At 37.0% G+C, this 23175-nt stretch overlaps 1 protein-coding gene across 15 annotated transcripts in view; it reads right to left on the bottom strand.

Annotated features, from left to right (window-relative positions):
• Positions 1–23175, bottom strand: part of LRRC9 (leucine rich repeat containing 9) — a 125039-nt gene that overhangs the window by 60765 nt on the left and 41099 nt on the right. For all 15 annotated transcript variants that reach the window (XR_012002199.1, XR_012002198.1, XM_026000584.2 and 12 more), the window contains 5 exons: positions 16059–16188; positions 14051–14173; positions 13026–13141; positions 9776–9988; positions 4429–4548 (listed from right to left, as the gene is read on the bottom strand). Coding sequence is in view for 13 of the 15 variants with exons in the window: in XM_026000584.2 (XP_025856369.1) it covers positions 4429–4548; positions 9776–9988; positions 13026–13141; positions 14051–14173; positions 16059–16188 (702 nt within the window). In the remaining 2 variants the exon portion in view is untranslated. The remainder of the gene's footprint in view (positions 1–4428; positions 4549–9775; positions 9989–13025; positions 13142–14050; positions 14174–16058; positions 16189–23175) is intronic.

The following is a 23175-nucleotide window of genomic DNA, read 5'->3' as shown; positions in this document are numbered from 1 at the left end:
AAAAAAAACCTTAGAAGACAATAGGAATGACAGGCAAGTGATGAAATTAGATCATAACCTTTTATAATGCCAGGATAAACATAATTCATATATTTTTAAAAATTATTTTATTTATTTATTTGACAGAGAAATAGAGAAAGCCAGAGAGCACAAGTTGGGGAAATGGAGAGGAAGAAGGAGAAGCAGACTCGCCACTGAGCAGGGAGCCTGATGCAGGGTTCTATCCCAGGACCCTGGGATCATGACCTGAGCCGAAGGCAGACGCTTACCTGACTGAGCTACCCAGGCATCTCCATAATTCATATTAAACATACATACAAAGCTCAGTACTGGCAGCACGTTTTCAATGTCTCTGAAACCCACATGAAAACAGAATAAATAGATAAAACCCAAATTCTATGGACATTTCTAACAAAGTTATGTGACAAGGTAGCCTCATAAGCCCCCAAAGAAGTTGTAAGGATAAACCACCAACAATAAGATCTACATAGTATCCATGTCCATGTGAGAGGAAGAAGGAAGTATCAGGGCAGTATCTGATCCTAAGAAGAAAAGAGCCCCCATATAGCCAGCCAATGTTTCCTGGAAAGTATGGGAACCAATATGATACAGCCGGGAGGAGTTTTGCCAAATGAACACCTGGGACCCACAGGAGAAAGGTCTGAAGCAGCTGGAGTGGTATAGCACTTACAAACCCTAACACTGCCCTACCAAGGCTCCCTCCTAGAACAGAATCCTTCTCAAAGAAGCAACTGTTGAGGTTAAGTCAAAAATTAAACAGGCAAAAAAAGAAAAAAGAGCAAAAGAGAGGAGAGAGAGAGAGAGAGAGAGAGAGAGAGAGATATAGAGAGAAAGTAGAAGGGAATAGAATAGAAAAGAAGGAGGAGGAGGAGGGGGGGGAGAAGAAGGAGGAGGAGGAGAAGGGAATAGACTCAGGAAATCTCACTACAGGTTTTTTTTTTTTAAGCCCATATAAACAAGAGAGGGAGATCTATGAAGGTAGGAAAGCTTTCCCAAACCTCACTTCATTTTAAAAGTTAAAAAAAAAAACTAACTTCACTAAAAAATGAGCAACAGAAAAGTATTGAGATCAAATCCCAGACAAAGCTAGGGAAGCTAGCACAGGAGTGGGAAGGAGAGGGAGGGAGATGGGGGTGTGGAAAAAGAGAGAGACATTGGTGTGGGCAATAAAAGTACACCAGAAAGATATGCTCGAAATTTATGACTATTAACTATTTTAAGACAAGCAAAAAGATGTTAATGATACAAAACATAAAATAACAAATATGGATTAGAAAAACTCAGCAGTGAGGTAAAAGAACCCGGAAAAGAATTTGAAATAAAATAAAAGCATTTCAGGAACAAAGACTAAATAGTCAAACACAAAAGCAATTAAACACAATAGATAATGCTTTGACATAGAAGGTAAAAAAAAAAGAAAAACTATAAAATCAAATCAATTTGAAACTTTAAGAGATAAAAAGGACTCAAGAGAAAGTGATAGACAGTGAAGATAGCTAAAGATTCAGCATATGGATAATGTGAATCCCTGAAGAAAACCAAAGTAAGGAAACAGAAAAATAGCTAAAAACTTCCAGTTTAAAAAAAGAAAAGAAAGGGGGTACCTGGGTGGCTCAGTTGGTTAAGCATCCGACTCTTGGTTTCAGCTCAGGTCATGGTTTCAGCTCAGGTTATGGCTTCAGGGTCATGGGATTAAGCTCCAGTCGGGCTCTGTACTTAGTGGAGAGTCTACTGGAGATTCTCCTTTTCTCCCCATCTCTGCGCCTCCCCTCACTAGTGCTTGTACTCTCTTTCTCCTAATTTATTAAATAAAATCTAAAAAAAAAGAAAGAAAGAAAGAAAGAAAGAAAGAAAGAAAGAAAGGGAAAGAAACTAGGGCTCCTTGAAGAAATAGCTGATCCCATGTCTACAAAGAAAATACAGAAAATGTATGTGGAATATCTTTTATGCTAGGTGGTAAAGAAGCTATCAGAGACCACTAGGATCATGGCAAAAGAAACTAACTTTAAGATGCTCCCATTGGCTAAGGATGAGACAATCTGAGCTTCAATCACGATAATAATTGCAATGGATGGACTCTCATCAAATCTATTTAAGTCTCTCCATTCCTAGTGATATTAAAAAAGGAATTGCTCATCTTTGGGAAATCACAAAGAACCAATTCATTATCTTCAAAATTGGTAAATAAAAGCAAATAAGCATCTATTCTGCACTTTTCCCCTTTTTCTTTAGGTAATTCCTGCACCCAGCATGGGGCTCAAACTCACAACCCAAGATCAAGAGTTGCACGCTTTACCGACTGAGCCAACCAGGTGCCATTATTCTGCATTTTCTGTATGACTGGTACCACTGGTAACCAACTAACAGATAAGGGGAAATGTCTACTCAAAAATATTCCAACTAATATATGAAAAAGAAATGATGGAATAGAATATTGCCATTTTGTAATCATTGATGAATTAATGGATATAGGCATTAATAATAGCTACTGGCATCAGAAAAGTAAGTCAACAAGGATCTTCTGCTTCCTACACAGTCTTGCCAGAGGAACAGAACCCGAGTCCCAATCTTGGATCTAGTTGCTAGTTTACAGAAAATATGGTGGGTGGAGGGCATGTAGGGTTTTATTATAAGCAAATCAGCAGAGTCCAGACCATGGGACACTTTGGGGATTGGAAGGTTGAAGTATTTCTACAGATAAACTACGGGGAGTGAAAAGGGACAGAGGGAATAGAAAGGAAATATATAAGGAAATCTATATATTAAAAGAGATTTACACAATTTTTAGGATAGTAAAACCACACTGGGGATATGCTTTTGGGTGATGGAAATACGGGGGGAAATGCAGGGAGAGGATTACCATAAAGTCAAGATAATGGTTTCTTGAAGGGAAGGGGAACATATAGAAGGGGCTTATGATGTAGGTTACAAATTTCTATTTCTTGACCTGGGTGCTAGAAACAAGCACATTCACCTTATAATAATTTACTGAACCACATGCTATGTAGTTTTCAGTATCTGTGTTTTATTTTACAATAAAAAGGTGAAAAAATACACATAGAGTACCTCCTCTCTCTGATCACCCCTAACATCCCCACAGTCATTTTTTGAGACATTTATTTATGTCTCAAAATCAGATACCTGATGTTTGAGAAGTTTATATCTAGCTACCTTTGCTAATCTTAAAGTTTGAAAATACCACTTGGGCATAAAAATCTGTCCAGTTCTCTTGTCTGTAAAATGGCCACAGTCGTATTAATCCAATAAATAGGCTGTGTAACTACGAAGTTAAAGGAAAATCTTTTGGGCAGCCCGGGTGGCTCAGTGGTTTAGTGCTGCCTTCAGCCCAGGGCGTGATCCTGGAGACCCAGGATCGAGTCCCATGTCAGGCTCCCTGCATAGAGCCTACTTCTCCCTCTGCCTGTGTCTCGGCCTCTCTGTGTCTCTCATCAATAGATAAATTTAAAAAAAAATTTAAAAATAAAAGAAAATCTGTCCATCTAAGAGGACAATGAAACTGTACTGCAAATTATATGCTGAGCAGCTGGCTAAATTCACTCACTATCCAAGTGCCTTGTGTGACTTAAGAGTTTACTTTTTTTTTTTTTAAAGATTTTATTTATTTATTCATAGAGAGACACACACAAAGAGGCAGAGACACAGGCAGAGGGAGAAGCAGGCTCCACACAGGGAGCCCGATGTAGGACTCAATCCCAGGTCTCCAGGATCACACCCTGGGCTGCAGGCAGCGCTAAACCGCTGCACCACTGGGGCTGCCCCAAGAGTTTACTCTTTTCAAAAAATATTTATTTATTTTCAAGAGAGAGGGGGAGAGAGAGAGAATCTTGAGCAAACCCTCTACTGAGCCCAATTTGGAGCTCAATCTCAGGACCCCAAAATCATGACCTGAGCCGAAATCAAGAGCTGGATGCTTAACTAACTGAGCTACCCAGGCACCCCAAGAGTTTGCTTTTTAAATTTTGTGCCTAAGCAAAATCATGACTGTCATTAACCTCTGGAACCACTGGAAAATCATCAGAAAAAAGTTAAATAAAAAATGCCAATGATTTACATGATCTTGGGACCTCTATTAAAGTACTTTTTTTCTTCACCTACATATCAAACCCAGACTATCAGGGATTTGTTAAACAGGACTTCAGCTTACTAAAAGAAACAAGGATGAGGATTTAGTACTAAAAATTAAGGTCAGTAAGCAAAGCAACAGATCCCACCACAGTGGGAGAAACAGCAATGTAAGGGCTTTGATATGGTTGAAAGGAGGTAGGGAATGAATAAGAGCTGAGAATGACAATATATTCTGAAAAGTTAGGTCAGTGGCTTGGGGCCTTTATCTATTAAATTGATAATTTTATTTTACTTAAATAATTTCAAAAGGACAGTTCTTACCAAGTGGTATACATCATCTAAACAAGTAAATTCATTAAAGCTGATATTAAGTTTTCGAAGTCCTGTTAACTTGGAGAGATCTTTAAGTTTACTCAAGCTGTTTCCATGGAGATTCAGACTCTGAAATAAAATGAAATGTAAATAAAAAAATAAGATTATGTTCTACATCATAGTTATTTAAATAACATTAAGAGAGAGCCAATAAGAAATAAATCTAATGTATGATTTTAGAAGGTAGAGTTTATAATAACATTATTGGACCCTGTTCTGGATTGATTTGCTTTTCCACTTGGTCTAAAAATTCTTTTAGAAAACAGGTAAATACATTGTTAAAGTATTTACTGGGGCATGTCTATTTCTCAGGCTAGCCAGCGAACAATGTAGGCCCTGAGGATTTGGGGTATTGATTAGGATACCTCTCAAGAGAGAAGATGGCAAGGCTGTACCTTGACTGCAGGAAACTGTAGGAGGGCACTGGACTAAGGAGCAAAGGGTGAGGATGTGAAAGCAGGAGGACAGATGCTCAAAGGAGGAGGCAGGAAAGTGTTTTCCATAATCAGAGATTGGCCTAGACTTTCCCTGTCCATTTGATCCTGGGCTCAATATGAGTAAGTGTTATTACAGTTTTACATTTGGGGATATCCTGATGATGACATATTTTTCTGTCTTTAGACAAAACCATTGTGAATGATATCAAGTGAAGGTTACATTTATGCATAGTCTACAGCATAAGTAGTGGCACAAGAAAATATATTAATATAATTGACTGCAATATTCACAAAAAATGGTTATTATAAGAAAATCAAGTGTCTACCTCCCAACTCTCTTCACTCACCACCACCATCTTATACCTTATTATACTGTGGACATAACATACATTCCTGGCAGGGAGAAACATCTAAATGTCATATAGTTGTCAAAACTTGGTTAAATAAATTGTTAAGAAATTGTAAGATCAATTTACGCAGAGTAGTTTATTCTACAGGTCACATATAGGTAACATCTATGATAGATTCTACAGATACCTTTTGCTTAACATGTCCAAAATGAATTCATCATTTTCCCTATATATATATGCCTGGCAGTCTATTTTTTTGGTCCTGATTAAGTTTCACTGTCCAACAGATATTGTTGACTACTCTCTTTACCTCTTCTCCATATACATTTGATTCTAGAAATGCTTCTCAAACCATTACCACTACAAGTGCCTAGTTTAGACTACTATTTGTCCTTTGGACCACTGCTGTAGTTTCCAATGGATATCTATACATCGGTCTGACAAATCTAACCACAAATTGCCAAAGCTGAGGTCTTTAAAAACACAGAACCTGTTCCTTAAAGAAAATGTAAAGTTTATAATTTGCCTTCAAAAATCCATCCTGTTGTGGTATAACCTCCTACTCTTCTAGCCAGAGCTTCATTTATCTTCCTTGTATTCCAACCTACACCTTTACCCTCCTACCAGCAGTCATCCTATGGTTCCCTGATAACTCTAGGATCTTTCAAACCATGGGCTTCTAGATAGAGTAATTCCTCTGCCTAGAAGATGTAAACAACTAAATTTCTCGTATCCTTTGAAAATCTGCACAAAACTTTTCTCCTTCTGTGGAGCTCTCCCAGCAACCTCAGGCTTTCTATGTTTGTTTACATATCTGTCTCCTTCACTAAAATGATGTCCTTGAGACAGGGAAAATAACTAATTCATTTTGAACTCCCAATACTTACCTCATTGCCTAAAACATAGCCAATGCTCCGTAAATGCTAGATGGATTTATCATTGCAAAAGCCAGACATGCAACCAACAACTCTATTTTTCTTATTCAAGTAAAATTAACATACAGTATTATATTAGTTTCAGGGGTATAATGTAATGATTCAACAATTCTATGGTCAATAGAATTGCTCAATGCTCATCAGAATAAGTATACTCTTAATCTCCTTCACATATTTTACCCATCCCTCCCCACCTCTCACCTTTATTTCTAGATATTTTATTTATTTTTATGGATGTCCTCAAAAAACTCCATCTAGTGGAGAAAGCTGAAAAGAAAATAAGAGGTATGTACCCTGAATTTCTCTTACAGTACTGGCACAAAGGAAGGAGAATAAAGGATGTGATGTCTAAACATTCTTATTGTAATATCAAGCATTCTTACTAAAAGCTCTAGGTTTTTCTGGCTTTTCAGCCATATAGGCAAATTTAAGATGAAAAGTTCTTTCACTCTTATGAGTGTTGATTAAATGAAGGCAGTCAGGCGGAAGTTGTGAGCAAGCCAGAGTATTCTGAAGCTTTATACTCTCTGTTTTTTTTTATCTTATAAAAGATAAGTTGGTAAGATTATTTTACCAAAGATAATAAAAAGGATCTATTTTATTTTTTGTTTAACTTTTATTTAATCCCTTTAAATCTATAGAAATATTTGTTGTAGAAGCTCAATCCAATGAAAATTCATTTATTAAACCTTTCATTACTAAAGGTTTATTATCAAAAATAAATTACTAACATATGAAATCCTGACATTATAGTGCAGAGACAATAATTTCCCGATACTGTCAGCTCAAAAATTGTTCCTGCAATCACTATACTGTATAATTATGATACAGATGGTGATATTGTCATCACATTATGAAACTTTCCTTCCTCTCTAATAATAACTAAGGTCAAAACGTAATCTTTTAGGCTTTAAGATTTGGTAGATAATGCTGATATAGTTGGACAAAAGCAATCCCATAAACAACTTGAAAAGAGATGTTTTTTAAATATTTTCAGAAGCAAACTCAAAACTATCCACACGTTATTTTAAAAAATATTTTTGCATTCTTTTTGTTTCACACAGTCGCTTGAAAAAACTGTCATCATAAACAAGCGATCTAGAAATGTCACGTTGGAACAATGTGGTTGACTTTCAAGATCAAAATCATTTCTGAATATTTTTTTATCTGTAGCTCAGTACACACATTAAATAGCATCATGTGAGAATAACTTGTTGGGCAGCCTGGTTTAGCTGCCTCTAGTGGTTTAGCGCCGCCTTCAGTCCAGGGCCTGATCCTGGAGACCTGGGATCGAATCCCATGTCGGGCTCCTTGCATGGAGCCTGCTTCTCCCTCTGCCTGTGTCTCTGCCTTTCTCTCTCTCTCTCTCTCTCTCTCTCTCTGTCTCTCATGAATAAATAAAATCCTTAAAAAAAAAAGAGAGAGAATAACTTGTCTTCTCAAATATTTTTATCAGCATATCAATCAAATATCAATTTGCTTGCTACTTCTGCAGGTTCAATCAAACCCACTTTCTCTGTAATAAACACTTGCTACAAACATTGAAAAGATACTTTTTTTTTAATGAGTAGCTGAGGTGTGCCAGGTATTGTGCCAGAGAATGGCAGAGCTGATGCTAGTCTACACAGTGTTTATTAGTAAATTAGAAAATGGATTTCATCTTTTCCTTGAGACACCTTTATTTTTAGCTTTTAGAAAATTGTCCGGATATGCTGATTTTGTTAGTACAAAAAATTTTATGAAGAATTATCAGAAAATTGTAGTAAAGATACTCTATGACTTCAAGGGTACCCATTGCATATGGCCCTCTTGTGCAATGCATGCTGCACCACCTTACGTTGTTGCCTTGGTACTGAGGATATACATATTGGAGAGCAGCCATAGCCTCCGCTCCTGTGGAATTTACAGTCTAGTAAGGATACAGAGCATATAACAAAGGAATCTGGCCTTGACTCAGAGGTAGGAGAAAAATCTAATGCTTCAGTATAGACCTAAAATGTGTGTGGGAGTTTACCAAGAAAAGGGGATCAGGGGAGAATATTCTATGCAGAGGACTAGCAAATGCAGTGGCTCTGTGTTGGCTGCAGACAAAATGCACATAAGAAACAGAAAGGAGGCTGAAAACAGAGAGCTAAAGAGAGGGTAATATGAAAAGAGACTGGAAATGTAGGCCAGGGATCAGGGCATGCAAAATCGCATGGGCCATATTAAGGACTTTGATTTTATTTTATTTTTGGTTTTATTTTTAAAACAATGGAAAATCATTTGAGGATTTCAAGTAGGAGTGGTGAGGGATGACAGAGATGTCATGATCAGATTTGTTTTTTGAAAATATTGTTTTAGCTTCAACACGGAGAATGAGTTGGGGGCTCAAAGTGAAAGCAGGACAGGGCCTCTGTTGCACAGTTCTAGGAGGCACTCCCTAACTCCCATATTGAGTTATATTCAATCAGATAATGAATGGCACCCAAAGAATGCATTAATAGAATATAATGTGAATTGCATTTTCTGGAGCTGTGCAATGGTATGATGGTAGATTGCAGAGAGTCCTGTTAGAAGGCCAGGCCAGTAATCTAGGTCAGGGATAATGGTAGTTCAGACAGAATGGTAGCAGATTTGAAATAGATAGATCTGAAAGTCAAGGTATGGAGGTAGGCTTAACATCTCAATAGAATTGCCTCAGTATAAAGTAAGTTGCTTCAACAGTAACTCAAATTCTGTTGATTAATTTTGTAAAGATAAAGCTCTGATAGTCTATGTTGATTAATCCTGGAAACTGATTTGAATCTTATCTGTCTTAATCATTTAAAGAGAGCTTATTTGCTATTCAGGAATAAAATACCTTGTAAACTAGAAGGCTGTCCTCTAAGTCTACGCTGTCCTGTAATGGTAATCACTAGTGACATGTGGCTATAGGGAACTTAAAATGTGATCAGTCTGAAAGTGCTTTAAATGACAAATATATTCCAAACATCAAAGACTTAGTTGAAACTATCCGATTAATGACTCTTCATACTGATGGTATACTGAAATGATAATATTTTAGATATATTGGATTAAAATTAATCTTACCTTTTAATTAAAAAATTTTAACACGGCTAATAGAAAATTTAAAACTACACGTATGGTTCATATTCTATTACTATCAGACAATACTGATCTAGATCCACATAAAAGGAAAGCCCAAGGCATTTTTAACTTTTTTTTTCATTTTTAACTTTTGACAATACTGAGGGCTGGCATCACCAGATAGGTGTTTTATTTTTTTTATTTTAATTTTTTAAATTTTTTTAATTTTTAAAGATTTATTTATTTATTTATTCATGATAGACATAGAGAGAGAGAGAGGCAGAGACACAGGCAGAGGGAGAAGCAGGCTCCATGCCGGGAGCCTGACGCGGGACTCGATCCCGGGACTCCAGGATCGTGCCCTGGGCCAAAGGCAGGCGCCAAACTGCTGAGCCACCCAGGGATCCCCCAGATAGGTGTTTTAATATCTTTAGACTTCATATGATAGATTATGATTCCGAATTGAAGGTTTCCATCCCCAAATTTTATTCCTTATAATACTCACCACAATATGGCTGTAAATGCTAGTCTTGGCAAGAGAAAGAATTGTTTTATCATCCAAACTAGTAAGTTTTGGTCTGGCCTTGATCCTGGGATCCATTTTTATAACTTCATCATCAAATTTCAAATCCTGGGACAATACTGATCCTTCTGAGTTTTTTTTGCTTTCTTCTAGAATAACATTGTTGAATGAGGAAAATAAAGAGTGAGCCTTGACCTAAAAAATTTATTAAAAATATTGAAAATTTGGTTGCTATCATTTTGAACAAGAAATAGGCTATGTAGCAAAGATAAATTATCTTTTGTTCAATTATATAGTAATACCTATGATGATTAGAATCACATTAGGAAATCCATGAGAGTAGATTAAAATTGTGGACTAAGAATAAATGGATTCATCCTCTCCCACTGAAAATTCCTTAAAACTGGCAAAAGTTAATTTTTAGTTTTTCAGAAATGAGAGGGCACCAACAAAAGACTAGAAATTGTGAGATATAAATGAGAAGGGACTGAATTGAATAGGAGGAGAAATGTAACTTGTAGTCAAAACATATATAGGAGATAATCACTTTGAACAACAGACCCAGAGAAACTTGGTGTTCACAGTGAATAGGTAAAATAGCAGTAGGATGTTCGAGGTAATTAATAGGTAATTAAATAATTATGGTAAGAACTGTAGATGAATGAGCACAAACAACATAAACAGAAATGGCTCTACAAAAAACTAAAAGGTCCATAAGAGAATTTTTTAAAATCCGGGAGAATAAAGCATTTAGAATAGACTGCTATAGGAAAGAATAAACACTTTAGAGTCAAAATAAAAACAATTCATGAAATAAAGATAATCAATAAATGCTCAGAGAAACCAAAATGGATATGGCAGCAGATCAAATCAGCAAGGTGAGGCTATTATTAAGGAAATCTTCCAGAACAGAGAATTTAAAAATGGAGGTGTGTAAAGTATGAGAGAAAAAAATTTTAAAGTCATGGAAGATCAACTCAGAATGTCCAATGTTTAATCAAGCTTCCAGAGGGCTGAACGCAGGATGCAAGAGGAAAAATAATCAAGCAATTAAGAGAAGAAAACTTCCCAGAAGTGAAGTGAGACCTCAATCTTCAGATGGGAAGAGCCAATGAAGTGGCAAGGAGATGGATGATGGAGCTAAAGTCTCTGCTGACATCAATCACAGCAGAGTCATAACAGCTGGGTCTGCTCACCTCTCAACTTCTTGTTATTTGAATCATTTTGCTTACTATTTGTCTAGGCTGCTGTGTCTTTTTGCTGGAAGCATATTTGATTGAAACAGTCTTACTCATAATAACATTATAAAATATAAATGCCCAGAAGTATACTTAACACTTGTATGACAACTGTAAGAGATGACTTGAGTGAATGGAATCACATCTCATGTTCCTGAATGAGAGGCTTTGACGTTGCAAAACAGTTCACCCCAAATTAAGTTTTAAATTCAACAAAACCTCAACAAAGTCCTAAAAAAGATTTTTAGAACTTAACAAGCTGATTCTCAATTTTATTTGTAAGAGAAAGTGTTCAAGAATAGCTGAGAAAATTTTTTAAAAAATGAGTGGGGGCAGAGGAAGGGAATTTGCTCTATAACATATCAAAGCGTATCATCGAGGTTGTGATAATCAAAACAATATGGTAGGGGTCGAAGATTAGATAAGAGGACCAAAGGAACAGATAGAAGGATCTATAAATAAATCTCTTATTTATGAAAATAATTTTAAAAATAAAGATTGTATTTCAAAATAGAGCAAAAAGATGATGCTTGGTCAAGTAGCTATCCATTTTTAAGGAAAAAATTATTTGGTGGGACGCCTGGGTGGCTCAGCGGTTGAGCGTCTGCCTCTGGCTCAAGATGATCTGGGATTGAGTGCCGCATTAGGCTCCCTGCATGGAGCCTGCTTCTCCCTCTGCCTCTGTGTGTCTGTCATGAATAAATAAATAAAATATTTTTAAAATATTATTTGATCCCCCTCTCTTGCAAGATATAAAAGAATTTCCAGATGGAAGTTAAAAAAGTTGAAAGCTGTAGAACTAACCTATATTAGTATTGGAAGAAAATAAAGGAGAATATTTATATAAGCCTTCTGAAATGAGACATAACTCTCAGAATCCATAACAGAAAAGATGGACAGATCTGACCTCTTGAAAATGACAATTACAAATTAAAATGACAGGTAAGGTTTTTTGCTACAAATAAATTTAAAAGACAAGTGACAGAAAATACTTGCAATGTATATATAAGATAAAGGTTTAACATCCAGAATACATATAATGGTTTTTCCAATCATATGAAGAAGATAGAGTCCAAGAGAAAATGGTCAGGTGATATAGGTGATTTATAAAACTAAATAACCCATAAGCATTTGAAAGAGTAAAGTATCCTTTTCTTGCCCAGCAGAGTGGAAATATAAAAGATTAATAATATCTTATTTGGGTAAGGATGCAAAGAAATAAACACTGTCACATACTGTTGGAAATTTGTAAAATGGCCAAGCCTTTGTGGGGATCTACCAAAATTTAATAAGTGTATATACTTTGACTATCCAATCTTTCTACAAATCTATTCTGCAGAGAAACTTCCATTATTTGTATAGAAATGCAGTGATAATAATGTTCACTGAAGCACTGTTTTAAAGAGTAAGAAAACTGGAACAACCTGTATATTTCATCAACAGAGGAATAGTTAAATGAATCAGAGTATGACTAAGTAGTATGCAGTCACCAAAAGAATAAAGTATACACCTATATGCATTAAAGTGGAAATATGTCCAAAATATATTGTTAAAGGCAAAAAACATCACAAAATATTTAGATCTTGATTCTACTATGTAAAATGGTATTTGTTGTTATATATGTAAATACACAGAAACAGGATTAAAAGCAACCCACAAAGCTATTAGCAGTGGATTTCTTCATGAAAGGGAGTGGTGCTGGGGTTGAAGTGATATCAGATTTTCACATTTACTGTATACTTTTCAATATAGTTTTAATCTTTTTTCAGTGAGACTATAGCTATATATTACTCAGGTAATATATTTGTGCATATATAAATATTTAGGTGTCATAATGATTTGTTTTGAAAATTAAACCCTCCACCAAATAACCATTATATATTTATTTATGTATAAATATATATATAAGTATCAACTTGACATTACATTATTAGACTTCAAATTACTGTTCTGTTCCTATTTAAGGAATTCCAGTTTTAAAAATATATCCATACCACTGTAATATACTCAAATTCAACGATGTATTCTGGCAAAACAAGGTCATGATCAAAGACAAACCACTTGCATTGTCGAATGCTGCAATCACAGTTTCTTTGTCCCATGATGGAATCTAGAGTAAAATCAAAAACAAAATAAGAAAAACACTCTTCAAAGTGAAACATAATATACTTTTTTATTATTACATAGATTAATAACAGTATTTTCCAACTACGGTTATTAAGAGTGTTTTATTTCTTATATTTTTCCACCCTTCCTAGACAGTTTTTTAATTCTAGAAATACTAATCACCCTTTCACTTTGTAGACTAGTAGGGTTTAATTTTATTCATGTCCTTTTCCTTTTCATACTTTTCCATTTTTCAATTCAATGTGTGGGCCATATATTTTTGACAAATGTATTATTTGAAAATCTTTATTGTTAAATGTGGGTGGGTTCTGGGTGCCTGTGTGGCTCAGTTGGTTAAACGTCTGCCTTCAGCTCAGGTCATGATCCTGGATTCCCAAGATTGGGCTCCATATTGGGCTCCCTGCTCAGTGGGGAGTCTGCCTCTCCATCTGCCCCTCACCCTGCTCATGCTCTTTATTGCTTTCTCTCTCAAATAAATAAATGAAATCTTTTTAAAAAGTGGGTGGGGTTTTTATCTTTTGAAATACATATACATGAAATATACAGACTACATGAAATACATAAAACATATACTATATAATATACATAAAATATAATATATGGGAGACATATAATATATAGTATATATGCACAATATATATGAAATATGTTTAACAGTATGTATGGGTCTGTGAATATAAAATAAAAGTTTGCAAAATAAAAAATCTGCATATATACAAATGTTACTGCAGTGGGAACAGAAAAATAGAAGCTTATTAGTAGCTAGCAAAGGATTTTTTAGAAAAGTTTACAGATTTTGTTAGGTAGAGGTTAAACTCTACACATCTGTATTAAATACAAACATTTTATACTCAGAAAAATTAAAGCACATTTATCTTTATGGCACACATACTTAGTATATATTTTCGAGGAACAAACACTGAATTAACCATTGGATAGTTAGCTTGATTGATGGAGTCCTGTTCACGAGCTTGAACACTCTGGCCAAGGAAGACCTTTGTAATGAGGAGGATGCCTAAATATGAATAAAAAAATGTTTAACAAGAATTCATTTTGGTAACTTTCCCATATCACTTTACTTATTGCTCCCAGACTTGACCAGATGTTCTATAAGGGAAGAAATCCTGGCTACCTAGTTTGCCATTGTATAGTAAAACAGAAGCTCACTAAATATTTGTTGACCAAATGAAATAATTATGAAAGAGGATTCTTGTGGTTATATCAAGCAAAGCTTTATAGAAAAAGGAGGAAAGAAAATAATAAGCCGGCAATGTTTTTTACTAAGTAATCTAAAGTAAGAAACTTTTTGTTGTTGTTATTTACTGGGTAAAAATTTATCTCTCTATCAGGCACCTACCACATACCTTAGGTCCTAGGAGGCACTCAATACATGTCTACTGAATGGATAAACATTTCTTTTCCTTTTAGATTCCTAAGGAATCTTTGGATTCACTCAATCCTAAGGATCTCTAGGAGTCAGTGAATCCTATAAAGTAACTTGTAATCACTAGACAGAAAACATTTAGATGGCTTTTTTTTTTTTTTACCATGTACAAGTTATAAAATACAAATTAAGAGAACCTAATTATTTTGGGAAATATATTTCAGAAGGAACTAGAAAAGACATCATGAAATGTTTCTTAAGATGGGAATAGAGGAGAATGAGAAAAAAGTAGCAAATGGTTTTTTCAAATAAGGAGTTCTTTCTAGATTCAATAATCCCTTAATTTTCCGATTAACTGAATGAAAGACTGCAAAACACATGTAGTTCAACATTAATAATCATAGCAGAGCTATTATCTGGGACCTAGAATATTACTCTTGTTGACTTAACCAAATTTCTGACTGCCTAGTCTTTGTAGGTTGAAGAGTGGAGACCAAAGAATAGGTGTCCCTTACTCCCTGACCTGTTTAATTCCCCTTATTATATGTGTGATTATTAAATGTTTGTCAATACCATAAAGGCGCCTGTGTCTAGTTTGCATAGACTGTATCCCTACTACCTACTGAGTGCCTAACGTGCATGCAGTAAGCATTCCATAATATTGGTAGAACTGAAGAATGAACAGTGGGAGGATGAGGCAAGAGGACCTGATGAACTGTTTTTTTCCTCAATATGTGGTTACCGGGGGACTTCTCCCAGACGTCCTGCAAATTGGCTCATATGCTTTTATTTATCTGTATATTCAAGATGCAAATAAAGAGTACTGATCGCTGTGAATAAATTAAAGTACAAAAAGTTTATCTTCTATGATGCAATTTATAAAGCAGACTCTACACTTGTTTGTCTTTAGCCAGTTTTAGATTTACAACCAGGTTTTCTTATCTTCTATTACAATGATTAAAGACAAATAAGGCCTGCCTTCTCAAGTGCTTGGGTATGATGATGACTGCATAATTAGGCCAGGTTCTCTTTTCTCTTTCCTGTGAATTAGGGGTGTGGTGTGTGCCTCTGTGTGTGTGTGTCTGTGTGTGTGTGTGTGTGTGTGTGTGTGTGTGACATGCATATATACTGAGTTTATTTTTAGGACACAAGTTAATGAAAAAAGGAGACAGAGAGAGAAGTTAAAATGGCAATGTAGTAGGAGGGCCCTTGTCTCTTGTGTCTCCAGTGAACAAAGGAGACTGTGAAAAGCGCTTGTTCCATATAAATTGGATTAAATATGAGTAACAAACAAGTCCCATCCTATTAAATTGACACTATAATTGTAAATATTTGTTCACAACTTGCTTAAAGCAATAGATCAGAGAGTCATATATTACTACACTGGTAAGTAATAAATAAAATAGTTTATAGAAAATCTTCCTGATTGATAAAAACCAAATATTAAAAATATTATGAAAATAATTAATGAATACTTAGAGCTAAAAAGTTCATAAATACTGTATATTTGTATTACCATGCCTGAAGAGCTCATGCTCAAGGGAGTTCTTCTCATCCTTATACTTTTGCTGTAAAAATTCAATTCTGGGACATTCACACATACTGAGGCTGTTAGCAAGAATAACAGCTTCTTTTCTGAGAGGCACCTATGATTAAAAAACAAAGTCTGAGTATTCTTATAAAATTGACAGTACTTCAGCTTCAATACAGATGGTTTACTGGTTTATGTTTATGAGTCTGGGCAAAGGGAAGTCAGGTTAGATTCGCTGAAAGGAAGTAGATGACCTTCACATGCAATTTTGTTGTGTAAGGCCATTTATATTTTAAATTTACATGCAAAAAAGTTTATGAAAAGTGATACAGAATAATATTTGTTCCTGTAAAAGCAGCCAGAGTCAAGATTGACAACACTGTGTGGTGAAGGAGCTGTAGTTTTTAATCTTTTCAACGATCCTCCACTAGTAATCGTTCAAATTACAAAAAGAAAAGCCTGTGTGATATTTTATGAGTGAAGGTTCTAATTTAGATGTGATGTATACATATAGATATGAGATATATAAATAAAGATTTGGTACAATAGCGGTTTTGGCTTAATAATCTACACTGCTTTCCAGATATATCTCATTGTGCTAATGCATAGAAATCTTAGTTTATGCTGTGACTAAATTTATTTCTTGAAATGTTTTATCAGAAATACAGTACTACAGTAAAATTCACATTGCTTGCTATGAAAGCAGCTCTGAAAAGCAAATAAAATCTCTATTTTTAGTAGTAGGAAACCTAGAAGTAAGAGAGATTAAACAATCTATCCAAGAACAGAAGTAAAAATTAGCAAACTCATGATTTGAACTCAGGTCTGCATCTCCTTGTCACTATCTCAGAGTTTTGAAATTATTACTAGTTTAATACTAGTAGCCAAATTATCTAAAAATATATGTTTTTTATAAATATTGAATTGCTTATATATCTTTTCTCATTGAAACCTGTTATCCAAAGAGGATTTTTAAAAAAATAGAGGAGGAGGGGCAAGATGGCAGAAGAGTAGGGTCTCCAAATCACGTGTCCCCACCAAATTACCTAGATAACCTTCAAATCATCCTGAAAATCTACGAATTCGGCCTGAGGTTTAAAGAGAGAACAGCTGGAACGCTACAGTGAGAAGAGATCGCGCTTCTATCAAGGTAGGAAGACGGGAAAAAAGAAATAAAGAAACAAAAGGCATCCAAGGGGGAGGGGCCCCGCGAGGAGCCGGGCTAAGGCCGGGGCGAGTGCCCCCAGGGCAGGAGAGCCCCGTCCCGGAGAAGCAGGAGCTGTACCAATCTTCCCGGGCGGAAAGGCACCGCAGGGAGTTAGAGCAGGACCTCAGGAGGGCGGGGCTGCCCTCAGGCTCCCTGGGACACTAACAGACACCTGTGCTCCAGGGAGAGTGCCCCGAGCTCCCTAAAGGGCTGCAGCGCGCCACGGCTGGACCGGGGAGCAGCTCGGAGTGGCTCGGGCGGCGGCTCTGCCGAGGGGCCTGCGGGGCGGAAGCGGGAATCCAACAGCGCAGGCCCGGGAGCACTGGGTGCCAGAACACAGCCCAGGATCCGGCCTCCCCCTGGGACAGGCAGAGGCCAGGAGGGCCCAGGACAGCAAGGACGCTCCTGCCCCGAGATGAGCAGATCAGCGGCCCGCCCCTGGAGCCGCCAGGCCCTGCAGATGGAGAGCTCAGTAGTTACTTTGGGAGCTGACTCCAGGGCTCCAGAGCTGGCCGCTGCCACTGCGGTTGTTCCTCCTGGGGCCTCACGGGGTAAACAACCCCCACTGAGCCCTGCACCAGACAAGGGGCAGAGCAGCTCCCCCAAGTGCTAACACCTGAAAAGCAGCACAACAGGCCCCTCCCCCCGAAGACCAGCTAGATGGACCAGTTCCAGGGGAAGTCAAGGGACTTAAAGTATACAGAGTCAGAAGATACTCCCCCGTGGTTTTTTTTTTTTTTTTTTTTTTTTTTTTTTTTTGCTTTTTGATTTGTTTGCTTCCCCCACCCCTTTTTTTCCTTTCTTTCTTTTTCTCTCTCTTTTTCTTCCTTTTTTTCTCTTTTTCTCTTTTCTTTCCTTCTTTCTCTCCTCTCTTTTTCTCCTTTTCCCAATACAACTTGTTTTTGGCCACTCTGCACTGAGCAAAATGACTAGAAGGAAAACCTCACCTCAAAAGAAAGAATCAGAAACAGTCCTCTCTCCCACAGTTACAAAATCTGGATTACAATTCAATGTCAGAAAGCCAATTCAGAAGCACTATTATACAGCTACTGGTGGCTCTAGAAAAAAGCATAAAGAACTCAAGAGACTTCATGACTGCAGAATTTAGATCCAATCAGGCAGAAATTAAAAATCAATTGAATGAGATGCAATCCAAACTAGAAGTCCTAACGACGAGGGTTAACGAGGTGGAAGAACAAGTGAGTGACATAGAAGACAAGTTGATGGCAAAGAGGGAAACTGAGGAAAAAAGAGACAAAGAATTAAAAGACCATGAAGATAGATTAAGGGAAATAAACGACAGCGTGAGGAAGAAAAACCTACTTTAATTGGGGTTCCCAAGGGCGCCGAAAGGGCCAGAGGGCCAGAATATGTATTTGAACAAATCCTAGCTGAAAACTTTCCTAATCTGGGAAGGGAAACAGGCATTCAGATCCAGGAAATAGAGAGATCCCCCCTCTAAAATCAATAAAAACCATTCAACACCTCAACATTTAATAGTGAGCTTGCAAATTCCAAAGATAAAGAGAAGATCCTTAAAGCAGCAAGAGACAAGAAATCCCTGACTTTTATGGGGAGGAGTATTAGGGTAACAGCAGACCTCTCCACAGAGACCTGGCAGGCCAGAAAGGGCTGGCAGGATATATTCAGGGTCCTAAATGAGAAAAACATGCAACCAAGAATACTTTATCCAGCAAGGCTCTCATTCAAAATGGAAGGAGAGATAAAGAGCTTCCAAGACAGGCAGGAACTGAAAGAATATGTGACCTCCAAACCAGCTCTGCAAGAAATTTTAAGGGGGACTCTTAAAATTCCCCTTTAAGAAGAAGTCCAGTGGAACAATCCACAAAAACAAGGACTGAATATATATCATGATGACACTAAACTCATACCTTTCAATAGTAACTCTGAATGTGAACGGGCTTAATGACCCCATCAAAAGGCGCAGGGTTTCAGACTGGATAAAAAGGAGGACCCATCTATTTGCTGTCTACAAGAGACTCATTTTAGACAGAAGGACACCTACAGCCTGAAAATAAAAGGTTGGAGAACCATTTACCATTCAAATGGTCCTCAAAAGAAAGCAGGGGTAGCCATCCTTATATCAGATAAACTAAAATTTACCCCAAAGACTATAGTGAGAGATGAAGAGGGACACTATCTCATACTCAAAGGATCTATCCAACAAGAGGACTTAACAATCCTCAATATATATGCCCCGAATGTGGGAGCTGCCAAATATATCAATCAATTAATAACCAAAGTGAAGAAATACTTAGATAATAATAATACACTTATACTTGGTGACTTCAATCTAGCTCTTTCTATACTAGATAGGTCTTCTAAGCACAACATATCCAAAGAAACAAGACCTTTATTTTTTATTTTTTATTTTTTTAAATGCTATCTTTTTTTTTTTTAATTTTTTTTTTTAATTTTTATTTATTTATGATAGTCACAGAGAGAGAGAGAGAGAGAGGCAGAGACACAGGCAGAGGGAGAAGCAGGCTCCATGCACCGGGAGCCTGACGTGGGATTCGATCCCGGGTCTCCAGGATCGCGCCCTGGGCCAAAGGCAGGCGCCAAACCGCTGCGCCACCCAGGGATCCCGAAACAAGACCTTTAAATTATACACTGGACCAGATGGATTTCACAGATATCTACAGAACTTTACATCCAAACTCAACTGAATACACATTCTTCTCAAGTGCACATGGAACTTTCTCCAGAATAGACCACATACTGGGTCACAAATCGGGTCTGAACTGATACCAAAAGATTGGGATCATCCCCTGCATATTCTCAGACCATAATGCCTTGAAATTAGAACTAAATCACAACAAGAAGTTTGGAAAGACCTCAAACACTTGGAGGTTAAGGACCATCTTTCTAAAAGATGAAAGGGTCAACCAGGAAATTAAGGAAGAATTAAAAAGATTCATGGAAACTAATGAAAATGAAGATACAACCATTCAAAATCTTTGGGATGCAGCAAAAGCAGTCCTAAGGGGGAAATACATCGCAATACAAGCATCCATTCAAAAACTGGAAAGAACTCAAATACAAAAGCTAATCTTAGACATAAAGGAGCTAAAGAAAAAACAGCAAATAGATCCTACACCCAGCAGAAGAAGAGAGTTAATAAAGATTCGAGCAGAACTCAACGAAATCGAGACCAGAAGAACTGTGGAACAGATCAACAGAACCAGGAGTTGGTTCTTTGAAAGAATTAATAAGATAGATAAACCATTAGCCAGCCTTATTAAAAAGAAGAGAGAGAAGACTCAAATTAATAAAATCATGAATGAGAAAGGAGAGATCACTACCAACACCAAGGAAATACAAACGATTTTAAAAACATATTATGAACAGCTATACGTCAATAGATTAGGCAATCTAGAAGAAATGGACGCATTCCTGGAAAGCCACAAACTACCAAAACTGGAACAGGAAGAAATAGAAGACCTGAACAGGCCAATAACCAGGGAGGAAATTGAAGCAGTCATCAAAAACCTCCCAAGACACAAAAGTCCAGGACCAGATGGCTTCCCAGGGGAATTCTATCAAACGTTTAAAGAAGAAACCATACCTATTCTACTAAAGCTGTTTGGAAAGATAGAAAGAGATGGAGTACTTCCAAACTCATCCTATGAGGCCAGCATCACCTTAATTCCGAAACCAGACAAAGACCCCACCAAAAAGGAGAATTACAGACCAATATCCCTGATGAACATGGATGCAAAAATTCTCAACAAGATACTAGCCAATAGGATCCAACAACACATTAAGAAAATTATTCACCATGACCAAGTAGGATTTATCCCCGGGACACAAGACTGGTTCAACACTCGTAAAACCATCAATGTGATAGATCATATCAGCAAGAGAAAAACCAAGAACCATATGATACTCTCATTAGATGCAGAGAAAGCATTTGACAAAATACAGCATCCATTCCTGATCAAAACCCTTCAGAGTGTTGGGATAGAGGGAACTTTCCTCGACATCTTAAAAGCAATCTACGAAAAGCCCACAGCAAATATCATTCTCAATGGGGAAGCACTGGGAGCCTTTCCCCTAAGATCAGGAACAAGACAGGGATGTCCACTCTCACCATTGCTGTTCAACATAGTTCTGGAAGTCCTCGCCTCAGCAATCAGACAACAAAAAGACATTAAAGGCATTCAAATTGGCAAAGAAGAAGTCAAACTCTTCCTCTTTGCTGATGACATGATACTCTACATAGAAAACCCAAAAGCCTCCACCCCAAGATTGCTAGAACTCATACAGCAATTTGGTAGCGTGGCAGGATACAAAATCAATGCCCAGAAATCAGTGGCATTTCTATACACTAACAATGAGACTGAAGAAAGAGAAATTAAGGAGTCAATCCCATTTACAATTGCACCCAAAAGCATAAGATCCCTAGGAATAAACCTAACCAAAGAGGTAAAGGATCTATACCCTAAAAACTATAGAACACTTCCGAAAGAAATTGAGGAAGACTCAAAGAGATGGAAAAATATTCCATGCTCATGGATTGGCAGAATTAATATTGTGAAAATGTCAATGTTACCCAGGGCAATTTACACGTTTAATGCAATCCCTATCAAAATACCATGGACTTTCTTCAGAGAGTTAGAACAAATTATTTTAAGATTTGTGTGGAATCAGAAAAGACCCCGAATAGCCGGGGGAATTTTAAAAAAGAAAACCATTTCTGGGGGTATCACAATGCCAGATTTCAGGTTGTACTACAAAGCTGTGGTCATCAAGACAGTGTGGTACTGGCACAAAAACAGACACATAGATCAATGGAACAGAATAGAGAACCCAGAAGTGGACCCTGAACTTTATGGTCAACTAATATTCGATAAAGGAGGAAAGACTATCCATTGGAAGAAAGTCTCTTCAATAAATGGTGCTGGGAAAATTGGACATCCACATGCAGAAGAATGAAACTAGACTACTCTCTTTCACCATACAAAAAGATAAACTCAAAATGGATGAAAGATCTAAATGTGAGACAAGATTCCATCAAAATCCTAGAGGAGAACACAGGCTTTGAACTTTTTCAAAAAGCCCTTTTTGAACTCAGTCACAGTAACCTCTTGCAAGATACATCCACGAAGGCAAAAGAAACAAAAGCAAAAATGAACTATTGGGACTTCATCAAGATAAGAAGCTTCTGCACAGCAAAGGATACAGTCAACAAAACTAAAAGACAACCTACAGAATGGGAGAAGATATTTGCAAATGACATATCAGATAAAGGGCTAGTTTCCAAGATCTATAAAGAACTTATTAAACTCAACACCAAAGAAACAAACAATCCAATCATGAAATGGGCAAAAGACATGAAGAGAAATCTCACAGAGGAAGACATAGACATGGCCAACATGCACATGAGAAAATGCTCTGCATCACTTGCCATCAGGGAAATACAAATCAAAACCACCATGAGATACCACTTCACACCAGTTAGAATGGGGAAAATTAACAAGGCAGGAAACCACAAATGTTGGAGAGGATGTGGAGAAAAGGGAACCCTCCTGCACTGTTGGTGGAAATGTGAACTGGTGGAGCCACTCTGGAAAACTGTGTGGAGGTTCCTCAAAGAGTTAAAAATAGACCTGCCCTACAACCCAGCAATTGCACTTTTGGGGATTTACCCCAAAGATACAGATGCAATGAAACGCTGGGACACCTGCACCCCGATGTTTATAGCAGCAATGTCCACAATAGCCAAACTGTGGAAGGAGCCTCGGTGTCCATCGAAAGATGAATGGATAAAGAAGATATGGTTTATGTATACAATGGAATATTACTCAGCCATTAGAAACGACAAATACCCACCATTTGCTTCAACGTGGATGGAACTGGAGGGTATTATGC

The sequence above is a fragment of the Vulpes vulpes genome, chromosome 6 (assembly GCF_048418805.1).
Source record: "Vulpes vulpes isolate BD-2025 chromosome 6, VulVul3, whole genome shotgun sequence".
Classification (NCBI taxonomy): Eukaryota; Metazoa; Chordata; class Mammalia; order Carnivora; family Canidae; genus Vulpes; species Vulpes vulpes.
The sequence above is the reverse complement of the archived record's forward strand: the minus strand, read 5'-3'. Positions and strand labels throughout refer to the sequence as shown.